Source organism: Alligator mississippiensis, chromosome 12 (genome assembly GCF_030867095.1).
Source record: "Alligator mississippiensis isolate rAllMis1 chromosome 12, rAllMis1, whole genome shotgun sequence".
NCBI classification, from domain to species: Eukaryota; Metazoa; Chordata; order Crocodylia; family Alligatoridae; genus Alligator; species Alligator mississippiensis.
In genome coordinates, this window is record NC_081835.1 from 29,684,379 (window position 1) to 29,701,752 (window position 17,374).

General features: G+C 46.9%; 1 protein-coding gene across 1 annotated transcript in view; it reads left to right on the forward strand.

The window, feature by feature from the left end:
- Window positions 1-2,557: 2,557 nt before the first annotated feature.
- ACAD9 (acyl-CoA dehydrogenase family member 9) overlaps window positions 2,558-17,374 on the forward strand; it is a 60,285-nt gene continuing 45,468 nt past the window's right edge. Inside the window, exons 1-3 of the mRNA XM_006267579.4 lie at window positions 2,558-2,683; window positions 11,947-12,040; window positions 15,266-15,367. Coding sequence (XP_006267641.1) covers window positions 2,564-2,683; window positions 11,947-12,040; window positions 15,266-15,367 — 316 coding nt within the window. The 5' untranslated portion in view covers window positions 2,558-2,563. The remainder of the gene's footprint in view (window positions 2,684-11,946; window positions 12,041-15,265; window positions 15,368-17,374) is intronic.

Genomic DNA, 17,374 nt, shown 5'->3' on the forward strand with positions numbered 1-17,374 from the left:
GGCTCCATTCTTGGACCTGTACTCTTCAATGTATTTATAAATGATTTGGACTGTGGTGTCAGAAGTGGACTGGCTAAGTTTGCTGACTACACCAAACTATGGGGAAGTGTGGCACCTTAGAGGATAGGCTGGCGATCCAGGCAGACCTCGACAAGCTTACAAGGTGAGCGGATCAAAGCCTGATGGCGTTCAACACTGAGAAATGCAAGGTGCTTCACCTTGGGGCAAAAAACCCCCACACCACACTTATAGACTCAGGTTAGTCTAACCTGGCTAGGTTGAACCGGTTTGTAACCATACAGACATCCCTTCTGGACTGAGGAAATGCCGGCACATGCCTGCAATGGCTCAGGCTAGTATTTTGGGGGCGCTAGAACAGTCTTCCCTTCCCTTCCATGGTGCTGAGCTGAAGGGGGGTGGGGGAGCATAGCCAGACCCTGGCAGGATGCACTCCCCCCCCCCCCCCCGCCTTGCTGCTCCTCTGACCAGCAATGGAGCCAGTAGGGAGTTACACAGCATTTACTTACACAGCAGGGAGTTGCAAAGCATTTATCAGCCTATCAGCAAAACAAAAGTATTTCTCATCAGTTTAAGCTCTTCTTAAACAACTTTTTCCAAGAAAGGAATAGAGGGACATTAACAGCTACCTGTTGATTAGCTCCAAAAAGCCATAAGCAGACACTGTCCTGTCTGCCTTTGTCCTGTCTGCCTTACACAGACACCTCTCAGCATTAGCTAGCAGACCACATGCTGGCTATGGTCTGTGCTGTGGGAGACGGGAGGGGAGGGATCCCTGCTTGAGCAGGGAGTGGTGGGTGCGGGATGGGGCAGGGCATAGGCAACTGGTGCCGCCTGAGTCAGAGGTGGCATGTCCCCTCCCCCCACAGCAACCAGTCAGCGACCAGGGAGGTGTCCCCTCATGACCGATCCTACCAACTGGTTCCCCCACAGCCAACTGCTGCAGTCACTTCCAGAAGTGGCTACGGCTGCTTCTGGGAGTGCCACAGGGCCCCCACTCCCCGGCCAGCGCTTGCAGTGGGGCGTAAGCAGCAAGCACAGCCAGTCAGGGGGTGCACTGATGCTCTCAGAGGGTGCACACTCCCATGTACCCCATACGCATCACCACTGGGGCAGGGGGAAGCCAGGTAGACCCTGCTGTGCCTCTAAGTCTCTGCTGGAGCTCCAGCCAGGGAGCAGAGGGGTGGGGCCAGCTCTGCTGTGGAGCTGTGTGTGCTGCCCAGGGTTGCAAAGCATCTGGGATGCTGGGGGACTCTGGCTTAAGTTAAAGCAGGTAGGTGTCTGGGACAGACTTCGCATAAACCGGTTGGACCCAAATCAGTTAAGTTTGATACTACATTCAACTAGGTTTATCTTAAACTGGTTTCAGCCATTTTCAAACTGGTTTATGTACACTGAACTTATGTTCTGTTACAGGTTCAAACCAGTTTCTGATTACTTAAACTGGTTTGTGTGTAATGTCTGTCCCTAGCCAGAGAGGGAAAACTTACCAAACTTAACCCAGAGTACATGCAAAGAGGGCTCCAGGATACAGGAATAACAAAGCTTGGTTCATATCTAATGTGACACCTGAAGGCAAAGACTCAGATATTTTGGTACTCATGTGAACATCTCTTCTTACCAAGGTTGTCGCAAAATAGACCTGACAATAATCAGTCAGCAATTTCACTGATATTTTTTGCGCTTTCATAACTACATGAACTGAAAAGGTATGGTCATGTGAAACTGTCTTAAGTAAATGTTTGAACTGTTTGAGGAAATTGGCAGCGGAGAGGCTGTTTTGCTTACAGCATTGAGAACGCAGACGATCTGCACTACTCAGAGTAACGGGATGGAAGGTGGACGTAAGGATTTCCAGCTACTAGCTATACGACCCTGATGGCAAGGCAGCAAAAAGCCTGTTTGAAGAAACCACTCTGCAGTTGTAAATTATTATGTGGCAGAGCAGTCAAAGAACCAGCCCCCCCCCGGAAGAATGACAGTATAACCAAGCATTGATACCAGAGGACTAGTGATACTAGTAATATCCACACGAATGACTTAAGTCATTTTGATTTAAGAAGGGGCATAACCCTCAAGGTTTATGAAGAAAGCCGGGTTCCCCTAACCTTCCCCTTCCAGACCGTCAGCGCCGCTGGACGCTGACAAACGTGCCTGCGACCAAGGCGCGGTTAAGACAAGTTAAGACCATGAGCCCAGAGCCGGACACGCTGGGTAAGGTAAGGCCCGGCCCGGCCCGGCCCGGCCCCGCCCCGCCCCGCTCGTGCGTCACGGGCCGCCCGCCAGGTTTTTACTGCCAACCGCACTTGCTACTAGCAAGTAAGCGTCAGCGCTCGAACATGCCCCGCAGGACAGCAGCAGAGGCGGTTAATACCGGCTTCCGTCTCCCCGCTGAAGCGGCCACCGGAAACAGCCGGCGGTTTTCAGCCTTCCTACAGCCCGCGAGCTGTCGCCCCTCCCCCGCGCGGCGCAGTCATCACATGTCTCGGCGCGGATCGATGGCGTCATCAGCCTGCGTCAACCGGCCGCCGCGATCTGTCACGGCATGAGCCGACACTTGCTGCGGGCGGCGCGCGCCGCGCTCCCCGCCGGGGCCCGGCAGCTGCGCACCGCGGTCCCCCGCCGCCGCGGCGCCTGCGACTTCTTCCTGGGGACACCGCTCAAGGTGAGGCCGCGCAGGGATCCTCGGACGGGTCCTGCGGCCAAAGGGAAGGGCCCAGGGCGCAAGAAAGCCGGGAAGTCCGTGCGGCTGGTGGGCAGCGGGGACACTTGCCTGGCGCCGGCGAGGGGAGCTTCAACCCGCGAAAGCTGCAGTCTCCCCGTGTCCTGTGCCTGCCTGCGTAGGAGCTGCCCCGGCCGGGTCCCTCCATAGCACAGCCCGCCTTGCCCAGTCTCCTGCCCCACTTACTGTCCTGTGAGTCTGCTGCCTCCTGCCTCCTGGCCTGGCTGCTCATCTGCTGGCCAGGAAGGCGGCTCTGGCTAGGCCAGAGGAGCCGGGTGGGTGGGGGCTGCTTTCCTGGCACTCCTCCACTCACGCCTCTGGGCAGTTTTCCTGGGAAGTGTCCACTGGCTCCTCGGGTGTGTTAGAGGGCCATGGGTGCTGTCTGGTGCACTCTGCTCGGTGTCCCTCTTTGGTGCATTCATTTTAAACCTACAAACTCACACCTAACCTTGTTTTCTCTTTAGTGGGCCCCTGAAATCAGTTCATGTCCTCAGTGAACTCCTTACTAAGGCAGGCGTATAGTTCTTCCTTGATGGGCCCAAGTACATGATCCTCTAAGCGCATCAAAAGGCTTATGCCAGCAGGGCCAGAGATGCAGAGATATAGGTACATCTCTCTATATAGATACATTCATCTGTATCTCTTTGATCAGTCTAAAATGGCAAATCTGCTCTACCTTTTACTTGACTTCAGGCTAAGGGGCTGCCCAAGGGCAGGGCTGTCTCTCATGTCAGTGAAGGGTAGAATATTTACTGCCTTGGGGCTTGGGTGTGGGGCTAAGTTGAATTCCAGGGCTTTTTGCAACTTACGTGGGAGTTTGAAGAAATAGGAGTCAGACCCTGAGATCAGTTGGAAAACGCATGGCAAGATCTGAGAACAGGCCGGTGTGGTCAGGACAGCAATAGGGTGGGGTGAACTGGGGAAACACTACTCTTGTTTTCTGACCTACACAGCAAGAGGGGCTTTGGGGGAGGTTTTGTGTTATGTTTAGTTTAATATTAAGTTATTCTAGTTTTATTCCCCTTCTCTTGACTATTACAAGTTCTTTGATCTCATTTACTTGCTCATTGCTCCTCGTAGGTATGTCCCTACCAGTGAGAAACATTCATTGCCCGGGACAACTAGCAGTGGCATGCATTTGTGCCACTACTGGGGACCGCCCCGGCACACATGCTCTGGCCTGCAACAAATTGCCCCAGGTGGGGTAGGGGAGGCAGGGGCCAGCATCTGGGCTAGCCCCAGCAGCCTTACCCAAGATTCTGGGGGCCTCGGGGCTCCAGTGGCAGCAATTCAGGCATGCAGAGCCTGGCTGGTAGCTAGAGTGTGGCTGTGACTGGCCAGGCTCTGATTTCTAGTGGTGCATGCTGCTGCCATGTGTACGCTGCCCCACTTTTTTCTGGTGCCTCTATTTTTTTGACACGGGAATTTTGACACTCTTGGTGTCAACTCCCAGTGCAAATTAGTGCAAATTAGCAGCGCAGCAAATATGTGGCACACGTGGTCTGCAGAGCTGTAAATCACATGTCCTCATGGGATGTGTCCAGATGAACATGCACATCTAAACTAGTAAAACTCTGCCTAATATGTTTGTCTTTTTCCTTTCTGATTTCACCCGCAAATTCTCTAGCCAGAAAAGTACCACGGTCTTCCATCCCAATTTATATCTATTGCTTGGTTTCTTTCAGTGCCCCTTCTTGGTTCTTTCACTTCAGTATTACTGCTCTAATCATTCCTTCCCACTCCTCTCTCTGTCTGCCTTTGCATGCTTTCCTTTTATGGGGAACATTCCCTATCTCAGTCTGCCAAGCAATTTCCCTCTCTCAAGTCCCTCTTTAAAACAAGCTAGGCCAGGAGACATTACCTGGAGTGAGTTGTGTCCCTACTCAGACCAAGGAAAAACTAAGTTGTTCCATTTTCTGGAATATCTTCTATGTTTTGTGCCCCTGTCTTTTAGAATGTAATATCTCTGGAACCTGAGACTGTTCCTGTTCACTTAAGTGGTAAACCATGCCGTGAATGCTCTCCAGTCTGAAAAAGAAAATCAGTGTGACTATTTGCATACAACCTGATATCATTTTGAAACTTAAGTCTTTAGGATTATATTTTGATTTGCAGACTAAAGGTTCTGTGCTATCAGTTAATTTGACAAAGAAAAAGTATTAGTTATTTTACTTCCTGTGAGTTTAAATCATTAAGAAACATAGCTTGTGGTTTCTATTCATTTAATAAAAATATAAGATACTCTTCAGTTGTCTCCATCTTGTTGCACTAAGCCAGAGGTGACGAACCTATGGTCCATGGTCTGGATTCGGGCCGTGGAGCCATGTTCTACAGCCTGTGGGCCTCTGCCATGGGTCCAGAAATACGGTGGCCTTGCAAGCAGTAGTTAATTGTCCTGACTTCCAAAGATGCAACAATTAATGCTTCTGCCACTCTTCCTGCTGTCAAATCTCCAGACATATGGGAAGCCTTGTAGAATGGATCCAGAGCACAGAACTGCGGGACTGCCTGTTGGGGTGGAAACTTGGAAGAAGGAGGGTTAGCAAGTGCCATGGTTCTGGGAATCACAGCAGTTAACACTGCTGTCACCAAATTCAAACCATTCAGGCCAGATGACAGCTCTGTGCTCTGGATCCAGTCTTCAGATTGGCCTCATGCTACTCATCTGACCTGAGGAGCTAGATGAGTTGGACACTGCTGCACTAAGCTGCTAGGGCAGTGTCCATTGCTTGTTACCATAATAGAAAATAAGTGTTGGAAGGGACCTCAGGAAGTCATTTAGTTCAACCCTCTGCTCAAGGCAGAACCGTTCCCAGCTATGTTATCTCAGTCAAAGCTTTGTCTACCCTGATCTTAAAAACCTCCAAGGATAGAGGTTCCACCACCTCTCTAGGTAACTTGTTTCAGTGTTTTACTACCCTCCTAACAAAAAAGTTTTTCCTAATATTGGAACTAAACTTTGCTTGCTGCAACTTGAAACCATTGCTCCTTTTCATCTATCACACCACTGAGAACAATTTTGCTCCATCCTCTGTGGAACTACCCTTCAAATAGTTGAAAGCTGAAATTAACTCCCCTCTCAGTTTTCTTTTGTACAGATTAAATAAAACCAATTCCCTCGACCTCCCCTTATACGTGAGGTTCCCCCAGCCCCTTAACCATTTTTGCTGCCCTCCACTGGACTCTCTCTAACTTGTCCACATCTTTTCTGTAGTGGTAGGCCCAAAACTGGACACAGTACTCCAAATACAGCGTCACCAGTGCTGAACAGAGGGGAATAATCACTTCCCTTGATCTGATAGCAACACTCCTACTAATGCAGCCCAATATGCTCTTTCTTTGCCTTCAAGGCAACAAGGGCACACTTGGCTCATATTCAGCTTATTGTCCACTGTAATCCTTGGGTCACTTTCTATAGAGAAACCTGTACCAGTGCATAGGAGTCTTCTGTCCTAAGTGCAGGACTTGGCACTTGTCCTTATTGAACCTTATGAGGTTTCTTTTGGTTCCATCCTCCAATTTGTCTAGGTCTCTGAATCCTAGCCCTTCCCTCCAGCATATCTACTACTCTCCCCAGCTTGCTGTTATCTGCAAACTTGTTGAGGGTGCACTCCATCCTATCTTCTAGGTCACTGAGGAAGATATTGAACAAAACTGTCCCAGAACCGACCTCTGGGGCACTCCACTTGATACTGGCTGCCTACTGGACATCAAGCCATTGATTAGTAGTTTTTGAGCCTGATGTTCCAGCTAGTTTTCTATCCACCTTACAGTCCATTCACCCAGGACATACTTTAGCTTGCTTGTGAAAATGTGGGAGACCATATCAAAAGCCTTGTTAAAGCCAGGGTTTATCACATCCACTGTTGTTCCCACATCCACAGAGCCAGTCATTTAATCATAGAAGGTAATCATGTTGGTTAGGCATCACTTGCCCTTGGTAAATCCATGCTGGCTGTTCCTAATCACCAGAGAGCCTGGTATTCTCTGGTTAAAAACTCACAAATTCTCTGATTTTAAAAACCCCAAATTCATGATTAAAATGAAAAACCACTAATAATATAAGAACACAAAGTTTTATTTATATATTTACAATTTTAAAGCAATTTGTCAGCCTACCTGTGCCTCAATCACTAATAAAATATATTCTAAGTACCTTTATATTTTGGTATTTGATTTTCAGTTTTTTATCATGGAAAATCAGAGTTTCCCCCTGCCCCTGTAGATCATGAGGGGACAGGTCCAGGCTCATCACTCCCAATCCACAGCCCCTGGGACCCTGCCAATGCCTCTTACTCCCCAACCAAAGTGTCGTGGCCCTGCTAGTGCCTCTCATTCCCTACCTACAGCCCCCTCCAGCCCTGCCAGAGGGGTCCCAGCTGCTGCAGCTGTGGGGCCAGGGACCCAGGTCTGCAGCCCCTGCCCACCCCCACAGCAGGGCCCAAACCCTGGTTGCTGCCTGTGGGAGGTGGCAGCTGTTGTGACAGAGCACAGTGACGCCCAGCTCCCCCTCCCCCTCAGGCAGCACAGCTGAAGCAGAGCCCATGAGGGTTGGGGGGCGGATGCGGGCTAGATGTTAATGCCCTCCCCTGGGGCCTCTGCGGCCTAGCAGGCGAGACCCAACATGGCATGGCAGAGTGGGGTGGGATGGGGAAGCTCCTTGCCACTTCAAGCCCCAGGCTGCTGTGGTACGGTGCCTCCTGTATGACCGCCCTCCTTCCGCTCCACGCAGCCCCTTGCAGGCTGGAACTCTTTGCAAAAGTGGAAAATCGTGTTTCTCTGTTAAAATGAAAAATCCACGTTTTTCCCTGCGTTTTTCCCATTTTTCCATGGGAAATGGAAACCCAGATCCCTGCTAATCACCTTCTTCTCTTCCAAGTTCTTAGAAATGTATTCCTTGAGGACCTGCTCCATGATTTTTCCAGGGACTGTGGTGAGGCTGACTAGTCTGTAGTTCCCTGGATCCTCCTCCTTCCCTTTCTTAAATATGGGCACTAATTTGCTCTTTTTCCAATCATCCAGGATCTCCTAATTACCACAGATTTTCAAAGATAATGGCCAGCGTCTCTGCAGTAACATCAGCCAACTCCCTTAGTATCATTGGGTGCATTGCATCTGGCCCTGTAGACTTGTACATGTCCAGCTTTTCTGAATAGTCCCTACTCTTTTTTTTTTTTCCACAACTACTGGCTCCTCACCTCCTCCTCAAACTTTGCCTCCAAGTGCAGTATTCTGGCAGCTGATCTTGTCTGTGAAGACTGAGGTGAAAAAGGCATTGAGTACTTCAGGCTTTTCTACATCATCTGCCTCCCTCATTAAGTAAGGGATGCATACTTTCCCTCATCTTTCTCTTGTTGGTAATGTACTTGTAGAAAAACCCTACTTGTTACCCTTTACAGTCCTTGCTAGCTGCAATTCTGGTTGTGCTTTGACCTTCCTGATTTCATCCCTGCATGTCTGAGCAATATTATACTTATCCCTAGTCATCTGTCCAAGTTTCCACTTGTAAGCTTCTGTTTTGTTTTACCTCATTGAGTTCCCTGCTAAGCCAAGGTGGTCTTCTGCCATACATGCTAGCCTTCCTGTGTCTTGAGATGGTTTGTTCCTAGGCCTCAAGTAAGGTTTCTTTACTGTACAACCAGCTGCCCTGGACTCCCCACCCACGGGATCCTGCCCCTCAGTTCCCTGAGTGAGTCCAAGTCTGCTTTTCTGAAGTTTAGGGTCTGTACTCTGCTACTCTCCTTCTTTCCTTTCCTCACGATCCTGAACTCAGTCATCTTGTGGTTGCTGCTGCCTATGCTGGCACCCACTTCTACATTCCCTACCAATTCTTCCCTGTTTGTGAGCAGCAGGTCAAGAAGAACATGACCCCTAGCTTGCTTCTCCAATGCTTCCATCAGGAAGCTGTCCCCACCACCCTCCAAAACTTCCCTGATTGTTTGTTCACTGCTGTAGTGCCCTCCAGCGAATGTCAGGGTGATTTGATGTCCTCCATGAGAACCAGGGCCTGTGATCAGAAAACTTCTGTTATCTGTTTGAAGAAAGCCTCACCTATCTCATCTTCCTGGCCTGGTGGTCTATAGCAGACAACCATCACCACATTACCCTTTTTTGCTCTTCACTCTGACCCTAAACCAGAGACTTTGAACAGGGCTCTTTCCCATTTTATACTGAAACTCTGAACTGTCATACAGCTATTTTACATAAAGAGCAACCCCTCCTCCTTTTCTCCCCTGCCTGTCCTTCCTGAACAATTTATACCCATCCATGACAGTGCTCAAGTCATGTGAGTTATCCCACCAATTCTCTGTTATTCCAATCACATCATAGTTTTGTTACCAGGTGAGGACTTCCAGTTCTTCCTGCTTGTTTCTCAGGCTCCATGAATTTAAGCACAGACATCTGAGGTAACTAGCCAATTGCCCTACTTTCTCAGGAACAATGAGAGTGCCTCCCCTGTTGCCCCCTCCTGCTTGTGCTTCCTCCAGGCCACCCCACTTATCTCAGGTCTTTGGTGTCTGTCCCCTGGCAAACCTAATGTAAAGCCCTCCTCTTGTTATGGGTGCTTTTGTGGAGAACACTGAGGCTTGTCTATAGCAGGGTTGGCTCACAAGTGTCAGGGCAGGCAGCACAGCAGCAGATCATACAGGAAACAGAAAACAGCCGTAGATCAAAGTGGCACTTGGAATGATAAGGGGCTTATTTGTGGCATGTCTGCTAAAAAGGTTGGTCCCCACTGGTCTATAGTCTCTTCTTGCCTTTTTCTTTAAGCAGTGAAGGACTGAATCCTGACCTCCTCCTGTGTTTCTTTCTACACAGTGAAACACAGGAGGCAGTGTGCATCACAGCCATTGTGAAAAATGAAATACCTCAGAATAGTTCTTGGAATGTCATCCTAGTAAGAACTGCCCATTTCTCACCAAAAGGCAGACCCCTGGACCCAGCTTGCTGCTCTCCTGTGCTGGCCCCTCTGAGAGAGGTTGGGTAAATAAATCTTGACACAACAGATTAAAAAACAGTTGTAAAAACAGTTACCAGCCTGAATATGAAAGAGCTCTATCTGTTAGTATTATTAGTCAGTGCCCATTACAACAACAGCTGCTTACTGGCAATGTTTCCCTTTGTGACTTTCTTCCCTACCATGTATTCAGAAAACACTCCATACAGCACCAAGCTCTTTTTCAAAGTAGCATTGCATCAACACACCAACTTTATTGCATCTAGCAGGCATTACTGCTTTGTTCGAGAGGTGTCTAAGCAACTTTTTAATTTAAAGATATACAACGCAACTGTGCTAACTGCATAATGTTATAAAGCACGGTATCTTCCCTTTAAACATTTAAAAATCAGGCTCCAGAAAATAAATTAAATAAATTTTATTTAAAAAACACTGTATTTACTTGAAGATGTGGGGTGCAGGGTGGTCCACCATTTGACATGGGTGGACAAGCCTCTTGTCTTAGAGTTGAGTCAAGGGGCGTAACAACTCTGACCCTGAGCCCAGAGTCAAGAGTTGGAGCTATAGCTGCTTTTGGTCCCCACTCCCAATGCCCTCTGGCCTTTGCTTTGCACTGCCCCTTACACCCCACCACCACCCCCGCAACTCCAGCTCCTGCTGGGGCTTTGCTTGGGTTGCAATCAGGGAACTTGAAGAACGTGCTGCGTCCAGCCGCAGAGTGACTGAACCTGTTGCCATTATAGCTGCTGCGTGGCTGGGCTGGGTAGGGGCTGGAGACAGCACATGTTTCGTGTTCCCTGCTCTGGGCCTCAGCAAAGCCCCAGCAGGAGCCAAAGCACCAAGGGGAAGGGAGAGCGGGGTTGGAAAAGGGCAGGCAAGTGGTGGGTGGGGCAGGTCCCTGGGAGTGCAGGCACTGCATGAGGGGCATTTGTAGGATAGGGTCAAGCAGGAGGGCAGGTGGAAGGGGTACAAAGGGGGAGGGGGTGGGTGAAAGGCACCATGGGCCCAGGTGTGGGGTGTGGAGACACTGGGTGGGTGGGGGGGCAGAGGACAGACAACAAGGGACAGGGGGCAGGCCACTTGACTTCCCTGCCTCCTGCTCCCCTGCTGCTGCTTGCCCCACTGTGGAGGTGCAGGGGAACGAATTTAAAATGACCCTCCAAAAATTAGATGGCAGCATAGACAATTATAAGATTTTAAATTTTCCATTTCTAGAATCTAGTTATTGGGGCGCTGTCTTGAATTGGGTAGAGATGGTAGTAGTAAACAACCAACTGAATTCTGTACCGACTGGATTTTTTTGCTGTTATCTTTAGTATGTCCTTTAAAGTTTTAAATGGGAGACTAATAATCTTCAGTGGCCTCAAACAAGCCTTTCAGTCAAATTATCAGGATGGACAAATTCCAAATGAGAGAGAGTTTCTCAGAGCATAAACTTATTTGAATTATTAGCTAAATAAATTTTAAAAAGATATATCAAGCAAATCTACTGGTACAGATCCCAGTATGATTCATGGCAGCAGTCCCACAGTGCACAGGATGCCACAGCAGCTTAAAGAACTGTGGGATGTACACTTACTATGCTCAGTGTATATGTTGGAGTTTGGATTCCTTTGCCTTGAAGCTGTCCCTTTGAAACCTTTGCTTTGATGCTTCATCCTTTCAGGGAAATCTGTTCAGGTAGACAAGCTATAAGTGAGATAACACCTGTAGCACAGCCTTGCCAAACTACACATCAGATTTAACCTTAGCAACTGACAGTAAATTAATAACTGGTAAACATATGCCTTGACTGTCTGTTATGTGGGCCATATAACTGCCATAAGCAGAAAGTTTGCTAACTTCACTGGTTGGTGAAAGGATGATAAAATGGTATGGTCATGACAGAGAGGAATCATGGACTGTATAGAGCTTGATGTGTGGATGGGGAGCATAGGAACTTCTGGCTGCCTTCTGGTATACTAAGTGTTTATCTTAGTATTTCTTGTAATATGAGTTTCAGCATGTTCTTCTTGCAGACCAGTTTCTCATTTTCAGGTGCAACTTCTGGTTTGTTTCAGCAGCTGAACAATATAGCGCACTGTATAGACAGGTATTTTTCATTTGCTGAAAGATGCACTAAACGGTCATTCCAGTAAGTTATCCACAATTTCCATTTTTTGAAGAAAGCTATTAGAAGATGTGTGTTTTTCAAACCTACTTTAATGTTAAATTAACCATAATCTTGTTAAAAATCCTGTTATTTTAGGAGGGAGTCTTCCCTTATCCAGAGATTACCAATGAAGAATTGAAAGAAATCAACCAATTTGTAGGACCTGTAGAAAAATTCTTCCATGAAGAAGGTAAAGCTTTTCTTTTCTCATGCAAATAATATAATTACAGAGATTATCTAATTGTTTTCGCTAGCCAGAGATCCGTGTTTATATCTCTCACTTGTGCATCAGTGACCGAAAGTATTTTTTTAAAATATTAGAATGCTGTAAAGCAGGGGTGAGCAATTTTTTTGGGCTTGTGGGTCACATAGGGAGTTTTGGTGAACTGTTGCAGTCAGAACCCTCTTCCGTCTGCAGCAGCTCACCAAAACTTCCTAAGCGGCTCTATCCCATCTGCCTGGCCAGGTGCCCTGCCTGCACTGGTCCTGGATGGTCTCTATGGAGACCCCAGGATTTCAGGATGAGCCCAGCAGTGACTGGCTGCATTCGTGGAGCTGCTGCTCCCAGTCGCCCCTACTGTGCAACATCTCCAACACAGCTCCCATTGTGCAGCTCCTGCCTGGCACTTGCCACCAGATGTACCCCACGCAGCCCTGCCCAGCCTGCGCTCTCCCTCACCGTGACCCAGGCCATCGACTGCTCCCATCCTTGGTGGCAGCTCCACTGCCATTTCCCACTTCCACTTAGCCCTTTGTTTTCATGCCTGGCTCCTTCCAGCTGTGCCTGGGTCTGCAGATGTTACTCACTTGGGTCTCTCTCTTGATGCCATTCAGGCTGGGATGCCATTCAAGCAGTTTCAGATCATACATCTGGCTCCAAATTTTCCATTCACTTTTTATGGCTTTACAGCAGAGGTGGGCAAAATAAGCTGTCTTTTAAAATAAATAAATAAACCCCCTCTTTAGTGAGTACAAAAGCTCATATATCATGGAGGAATTAAAAAAGTCAGGTTGCATGGTCTAGCTCAGTGGGAGTTGTTTAGTTTTGTTTGTGGTCTCTGTGATTCTTGATCAGATATTCAGGGATAATATCTATGCAGGAAAAGCAAATCTGGTGAGTTTCCAAAATATTGGGAAACTTGATAGGGGTTGGCAGAGCAGCGTGATGCAACTGAATAGAATTTCTCTGGAGCTTGGCAGTTCTCATGCACCAGGCTGATGTGTTTGCATCACTCTGATAAGCAAGGGAACAAACAATTTTCCAAATCAGGCAACCATATACTTCCAGATATGCCAGATATGATGTGCCTTGTAGCCAAAAAGAATGTTGTGTAGGGGAGTCAGAATTACTTTAACTTTTTTTCTCACTTAGTATTATCCTTCAAACCAAACTTCAGAGCATATAGTTGCCCCCTTCTGTCCCACAAAGAGCTTGTAAAATTAATTCATTTGTGTAATTCATTTTTTTTAGGCAAGCGTCATCTGCATCTGTGGAGCTAGTCTTCTTCTAAAGAAAGTTTTTCAGAAACGTGGCTTTAACCTCTCTACTTCAGGTTATAGCTTCCCTGAGCCACAGGATAATGAAAATTGATCCAATTTGTGTTTTGTTTTGTTTTTCCTGCTGACTTTCAGTACACCGTAGGGATCTGTGCATGGTAGTAACTAGATCAGTTTTACTTCAGCTACTCAGTTAAAGTTTCCTGAAATAAAATGTTTGGAGTAGTTCAGGAATAAATTCTTAGAAAATGTTACCTTACCCATTGTGAAATTGAGAGAGAATTTCATCATGCAGAATAATGTTCCATGGTAGCATGCATCTAAATGATCAGTTGGCATGGAAATAATAATAGTGATGACCATGATGATGAGATAATAGAAAAATATAAAGATTGTTCCCTTCTTCATGTTTTTCATGTGTCACAGTTTGGAAGGTAGTTACTGCCATTGGAAACTTCCAGTCAGTTCCTTCTTCCTTACTGTCTTTTAAGCACCTTCACTTTTCAGGCAGGATAGTGCCAGAGATAGTGGTTCCCCTGTGTCAAGTTTTCTCACAGTATTGTTACTTTAAGAACCACAGCATAAAACGTATCTGACTTGCATTGTGGACAACAGTGCTCTGGATTGACTCTCTTTAGTAATATCTTCAAAGAAGCAGAAGTAATCTCAGTTCTTCTGACATGTATCTGAGGACTTGCTTCTGTGTTGTCTGTAGCAGTAACCTTAGTACACAGAATGTCAGAGTCTTCCACCTTGCAGCTAAGATTGATGGTATAAAATTATATGGTAGTGACCATTAATCTTATGGGGCCAAATTTAAGGATTGTTGAGACTTCTTCAGCTGCAAGGGAGGTGACCAAGGTTTCAACAGCCATTAATGATCAGGCAAAAGCTGGTAGAAACTAGAAAGGTAAAGCACATCTGCTTCTGCTGAAGCTTGAATTCTTGGCCAGTTGGCTGGAACATATATTTATTCTAGAGGTGCACTGATAAAGATTTTTTTCGGATGATATTGATGGCCGCTTATTAACCAGCCATCTTGGCTGATACCGATCTGATAGTCCATATGCAGCTGGGCAGTGTGGAGAACAGTGTCTAGCTGGTAAGTCTGTGGGAGAGGGGGTGTATGGGGGGGCAGGGGGGCCACAGATTGACGCCTCTGTGGTGAGAGAGAGAGAGTGGGCCTGGCACAGGAGTACGAGTAAGCTGGGAGGGGGGCTACAGGGTGACTTTTATAGCCACCCCAAAATTTGCTGTAGCCCTCCCCCTCCCAGCGCTGCCTCCTGGCCCTCCCCCACCTGCCCTGAGCACAGCCCCAACCTAGTCCCCCTGCTGGGAAGAGGCTGGCACAGCCCCTGCCCCAAGCCCACAGCAGGCAGCCTGCCCTCACCCCCTGCACAAATCTGGGGAGGGCACATGCCCCCCATGCCCTTCCCCTCCACAGACTTACCAGCAAGATGCTATTCTCCAAGCTGCCAGGCTGCTTTCCTGGCTGCGTGCATGCTGTGTCTGTGTGCATGCACATGGCATTTATTGGTGACATTATTGGTTGCAGCAGACAAAAAAAGCCGTTCGCTGAGGATGTCAATTTTCCTTTTATTGGTGCCAATCTGACATGGGCTGATATATGGGTGCACCTCTAATTTATTCCGGTTCTCTGCTGCGAATACTTTGACACAATACAGGAAAATATTTCTTGTGGGGGAAGCAGGGTGTGACCATCGTGCTTTATTAGTTTAAGCTTTATTCTCTCATGACTGGGGAAAGAGGTCGTGCTGCTGCTGTTGCTGATTCCACAGTGCTGGCTGAGGCATGAGAATGCTGCAGCCAGCATGCTTCCTACTGATTCAGGTACATCTGCACGGAGGAACACTGTAGCCAGTCATACATTAAATTATAAAACTGCGTCTATTTTCAGTGGACTCTAAGAAAATTGATCAAGATGCTAAAATCCCACCAGAAACGCTAAGGGGACTGAAGAACCTGGGGCTTTTTGGCATACAGATTCCAGAGGAATATGGTAAGTAAAAAAATAATAAAAATAGAACCTAACAATCCCATGGTCCAGAATTCTAGTACAGTATGCATCCTTGAGCTAATTTATCACTTCCCCTGGATGCACGTCTTTTGGTGCAGGTCCTTGGGAAAAAGCTTAAAATGAGGCAGCTCTGTGGTCCATCTACTCCCCCTGTTATCAGTTGGTAATTTCCCCCCAAAAGCATTTGTGTGGGCCAATATGGCCAGGTGTGCATACATATAGATAATTACCAACCACTGGCAGGTGGGGATCTTGGGTCTCCTTTTTCAAACTAGCTTTTCTCTTTATTTTTCTGCCTATGGTAGCTACTGAAATATTTTAGTAGACAACATAGGTTCTTCAGAAGAAAACTTTAAACTCATGCTTATTGTGAAAGAGTAGGAGGAGGGAAACAAAGTGTAATGTTAGAATTATCTTCATGTAAGGGCAAACAATTTTTAGCATAAGGAATTTTGCAACCAGTTTCCATTGAATAAATCCTGATTATTTCATGAGAGTAAATTAGAACATCAGGATTGTGTGGAAAGATTTCTAAAGGGTTGTGACAGATCCTCAGAAGTCACCCCCAGAATCTCAGTATTAGGTTAGTCTCATAATTTTTTTTCTATGTTGTGAGAAGTTCTGGGTATTTCATCTCCAAAAGGTCATCATCAGCTATATTGACTACAGTCCAATATATCAATAAAAGATCTGCCTTGAGTCAGGGACATAAATCCAAAGATGCTGCCTTGAGGCTAATGGATGTGATGCATCATTAAGATATGTAATGATGAGACTACTTCCTATCCCCTGAGCACATCCAAAAGAGAGAGAAATCTGCTTCTGGGCTATGGCTTAGCATTCATCATACCCAGGATTTGAAGACTGATGGCATGGGAAACAGCTTTTGTATTTATATCACTTTTATGTAATGTGGATGTAACTTAAATCATGTCTTACTGTCAGTATGTTGAATTTTTATTTGGATATGAATTATAACAGCGTAAAACCTTTTTTACACGTGAATTATGAAATTACTCTTTAGTCTGAAATTCTAACAGTTGGATTTAGTATAATAACTTGAATACTAGAGTATTATCAGTATAACATACAACCTAACGCTAGGTTGGAAAGAATCTCTTGCCTCAGCCAAAAAATTCTGAAGGGATCATTGCATTTTTTCATAAACACAGATATTAATAATCTGGACATTTCAGGTCAAATCTCAATGTTACCTACAAGCATAGGACTGGACGGCAGCTCCTGTATCATCAAGTCTGGTCCTTTGCTGTTGCAGGAAATCAAGACATACAGTTCTTTTCCTAAGCTAATCAGGATCCATGTTTTAAACTAGTTTTTGTTCGTTGCCTCTTTTCAAACTGTCCGCATCTTTTTTTTAAAGTGTGGGCCCCAAGTCTGGACATAGTATTCCAGGTGAGGCCTCATCCATGCTAAGTAGGGTCACTTCCCTTGATTTGCAAATTACACTGTTAATGCAACCAGGATGCATTGGTTGTTTTTGCAACAAAAGCTCACTGTTTGGTCATACTCAGCTTGTGGTCTGCCATAACCCCCCAGATATTCCACATACAGCATTGGTTGCATACCATGGGGGTGGCACGCTGTAGTGCCACTTTCTGGTGCCCCTGCTACGCAAGCCCTACCCTGCCATCAGTGCAAGCCCCTTTTTACTGTTCCCCACTCCCCAGCCCTGCTGCCACCACGTGGTTGAGTCTTCCCCCTCCCCCCAACAGCTGGTGTGAGCATCCCCACTAGAGCTATTTCATGGGCAGGAAGCTCACTGGACTTCCCATTGTGATGCCCTACCCCAGAGACCTTGGCCACTGCTGCAGGCGTAATGGGGGTGGTTTCAGTAACTGGGTAGGAGCCTGCATTAACTTCTTATGGGCTGCCAGTTGAACAGCTCTGGTATAATACAAACTATAGTAAATGGCAGTTTTGTCATGTTCATTTGTTTTTGCAGCAGGCCGCCCCTGAACACATCCGCAG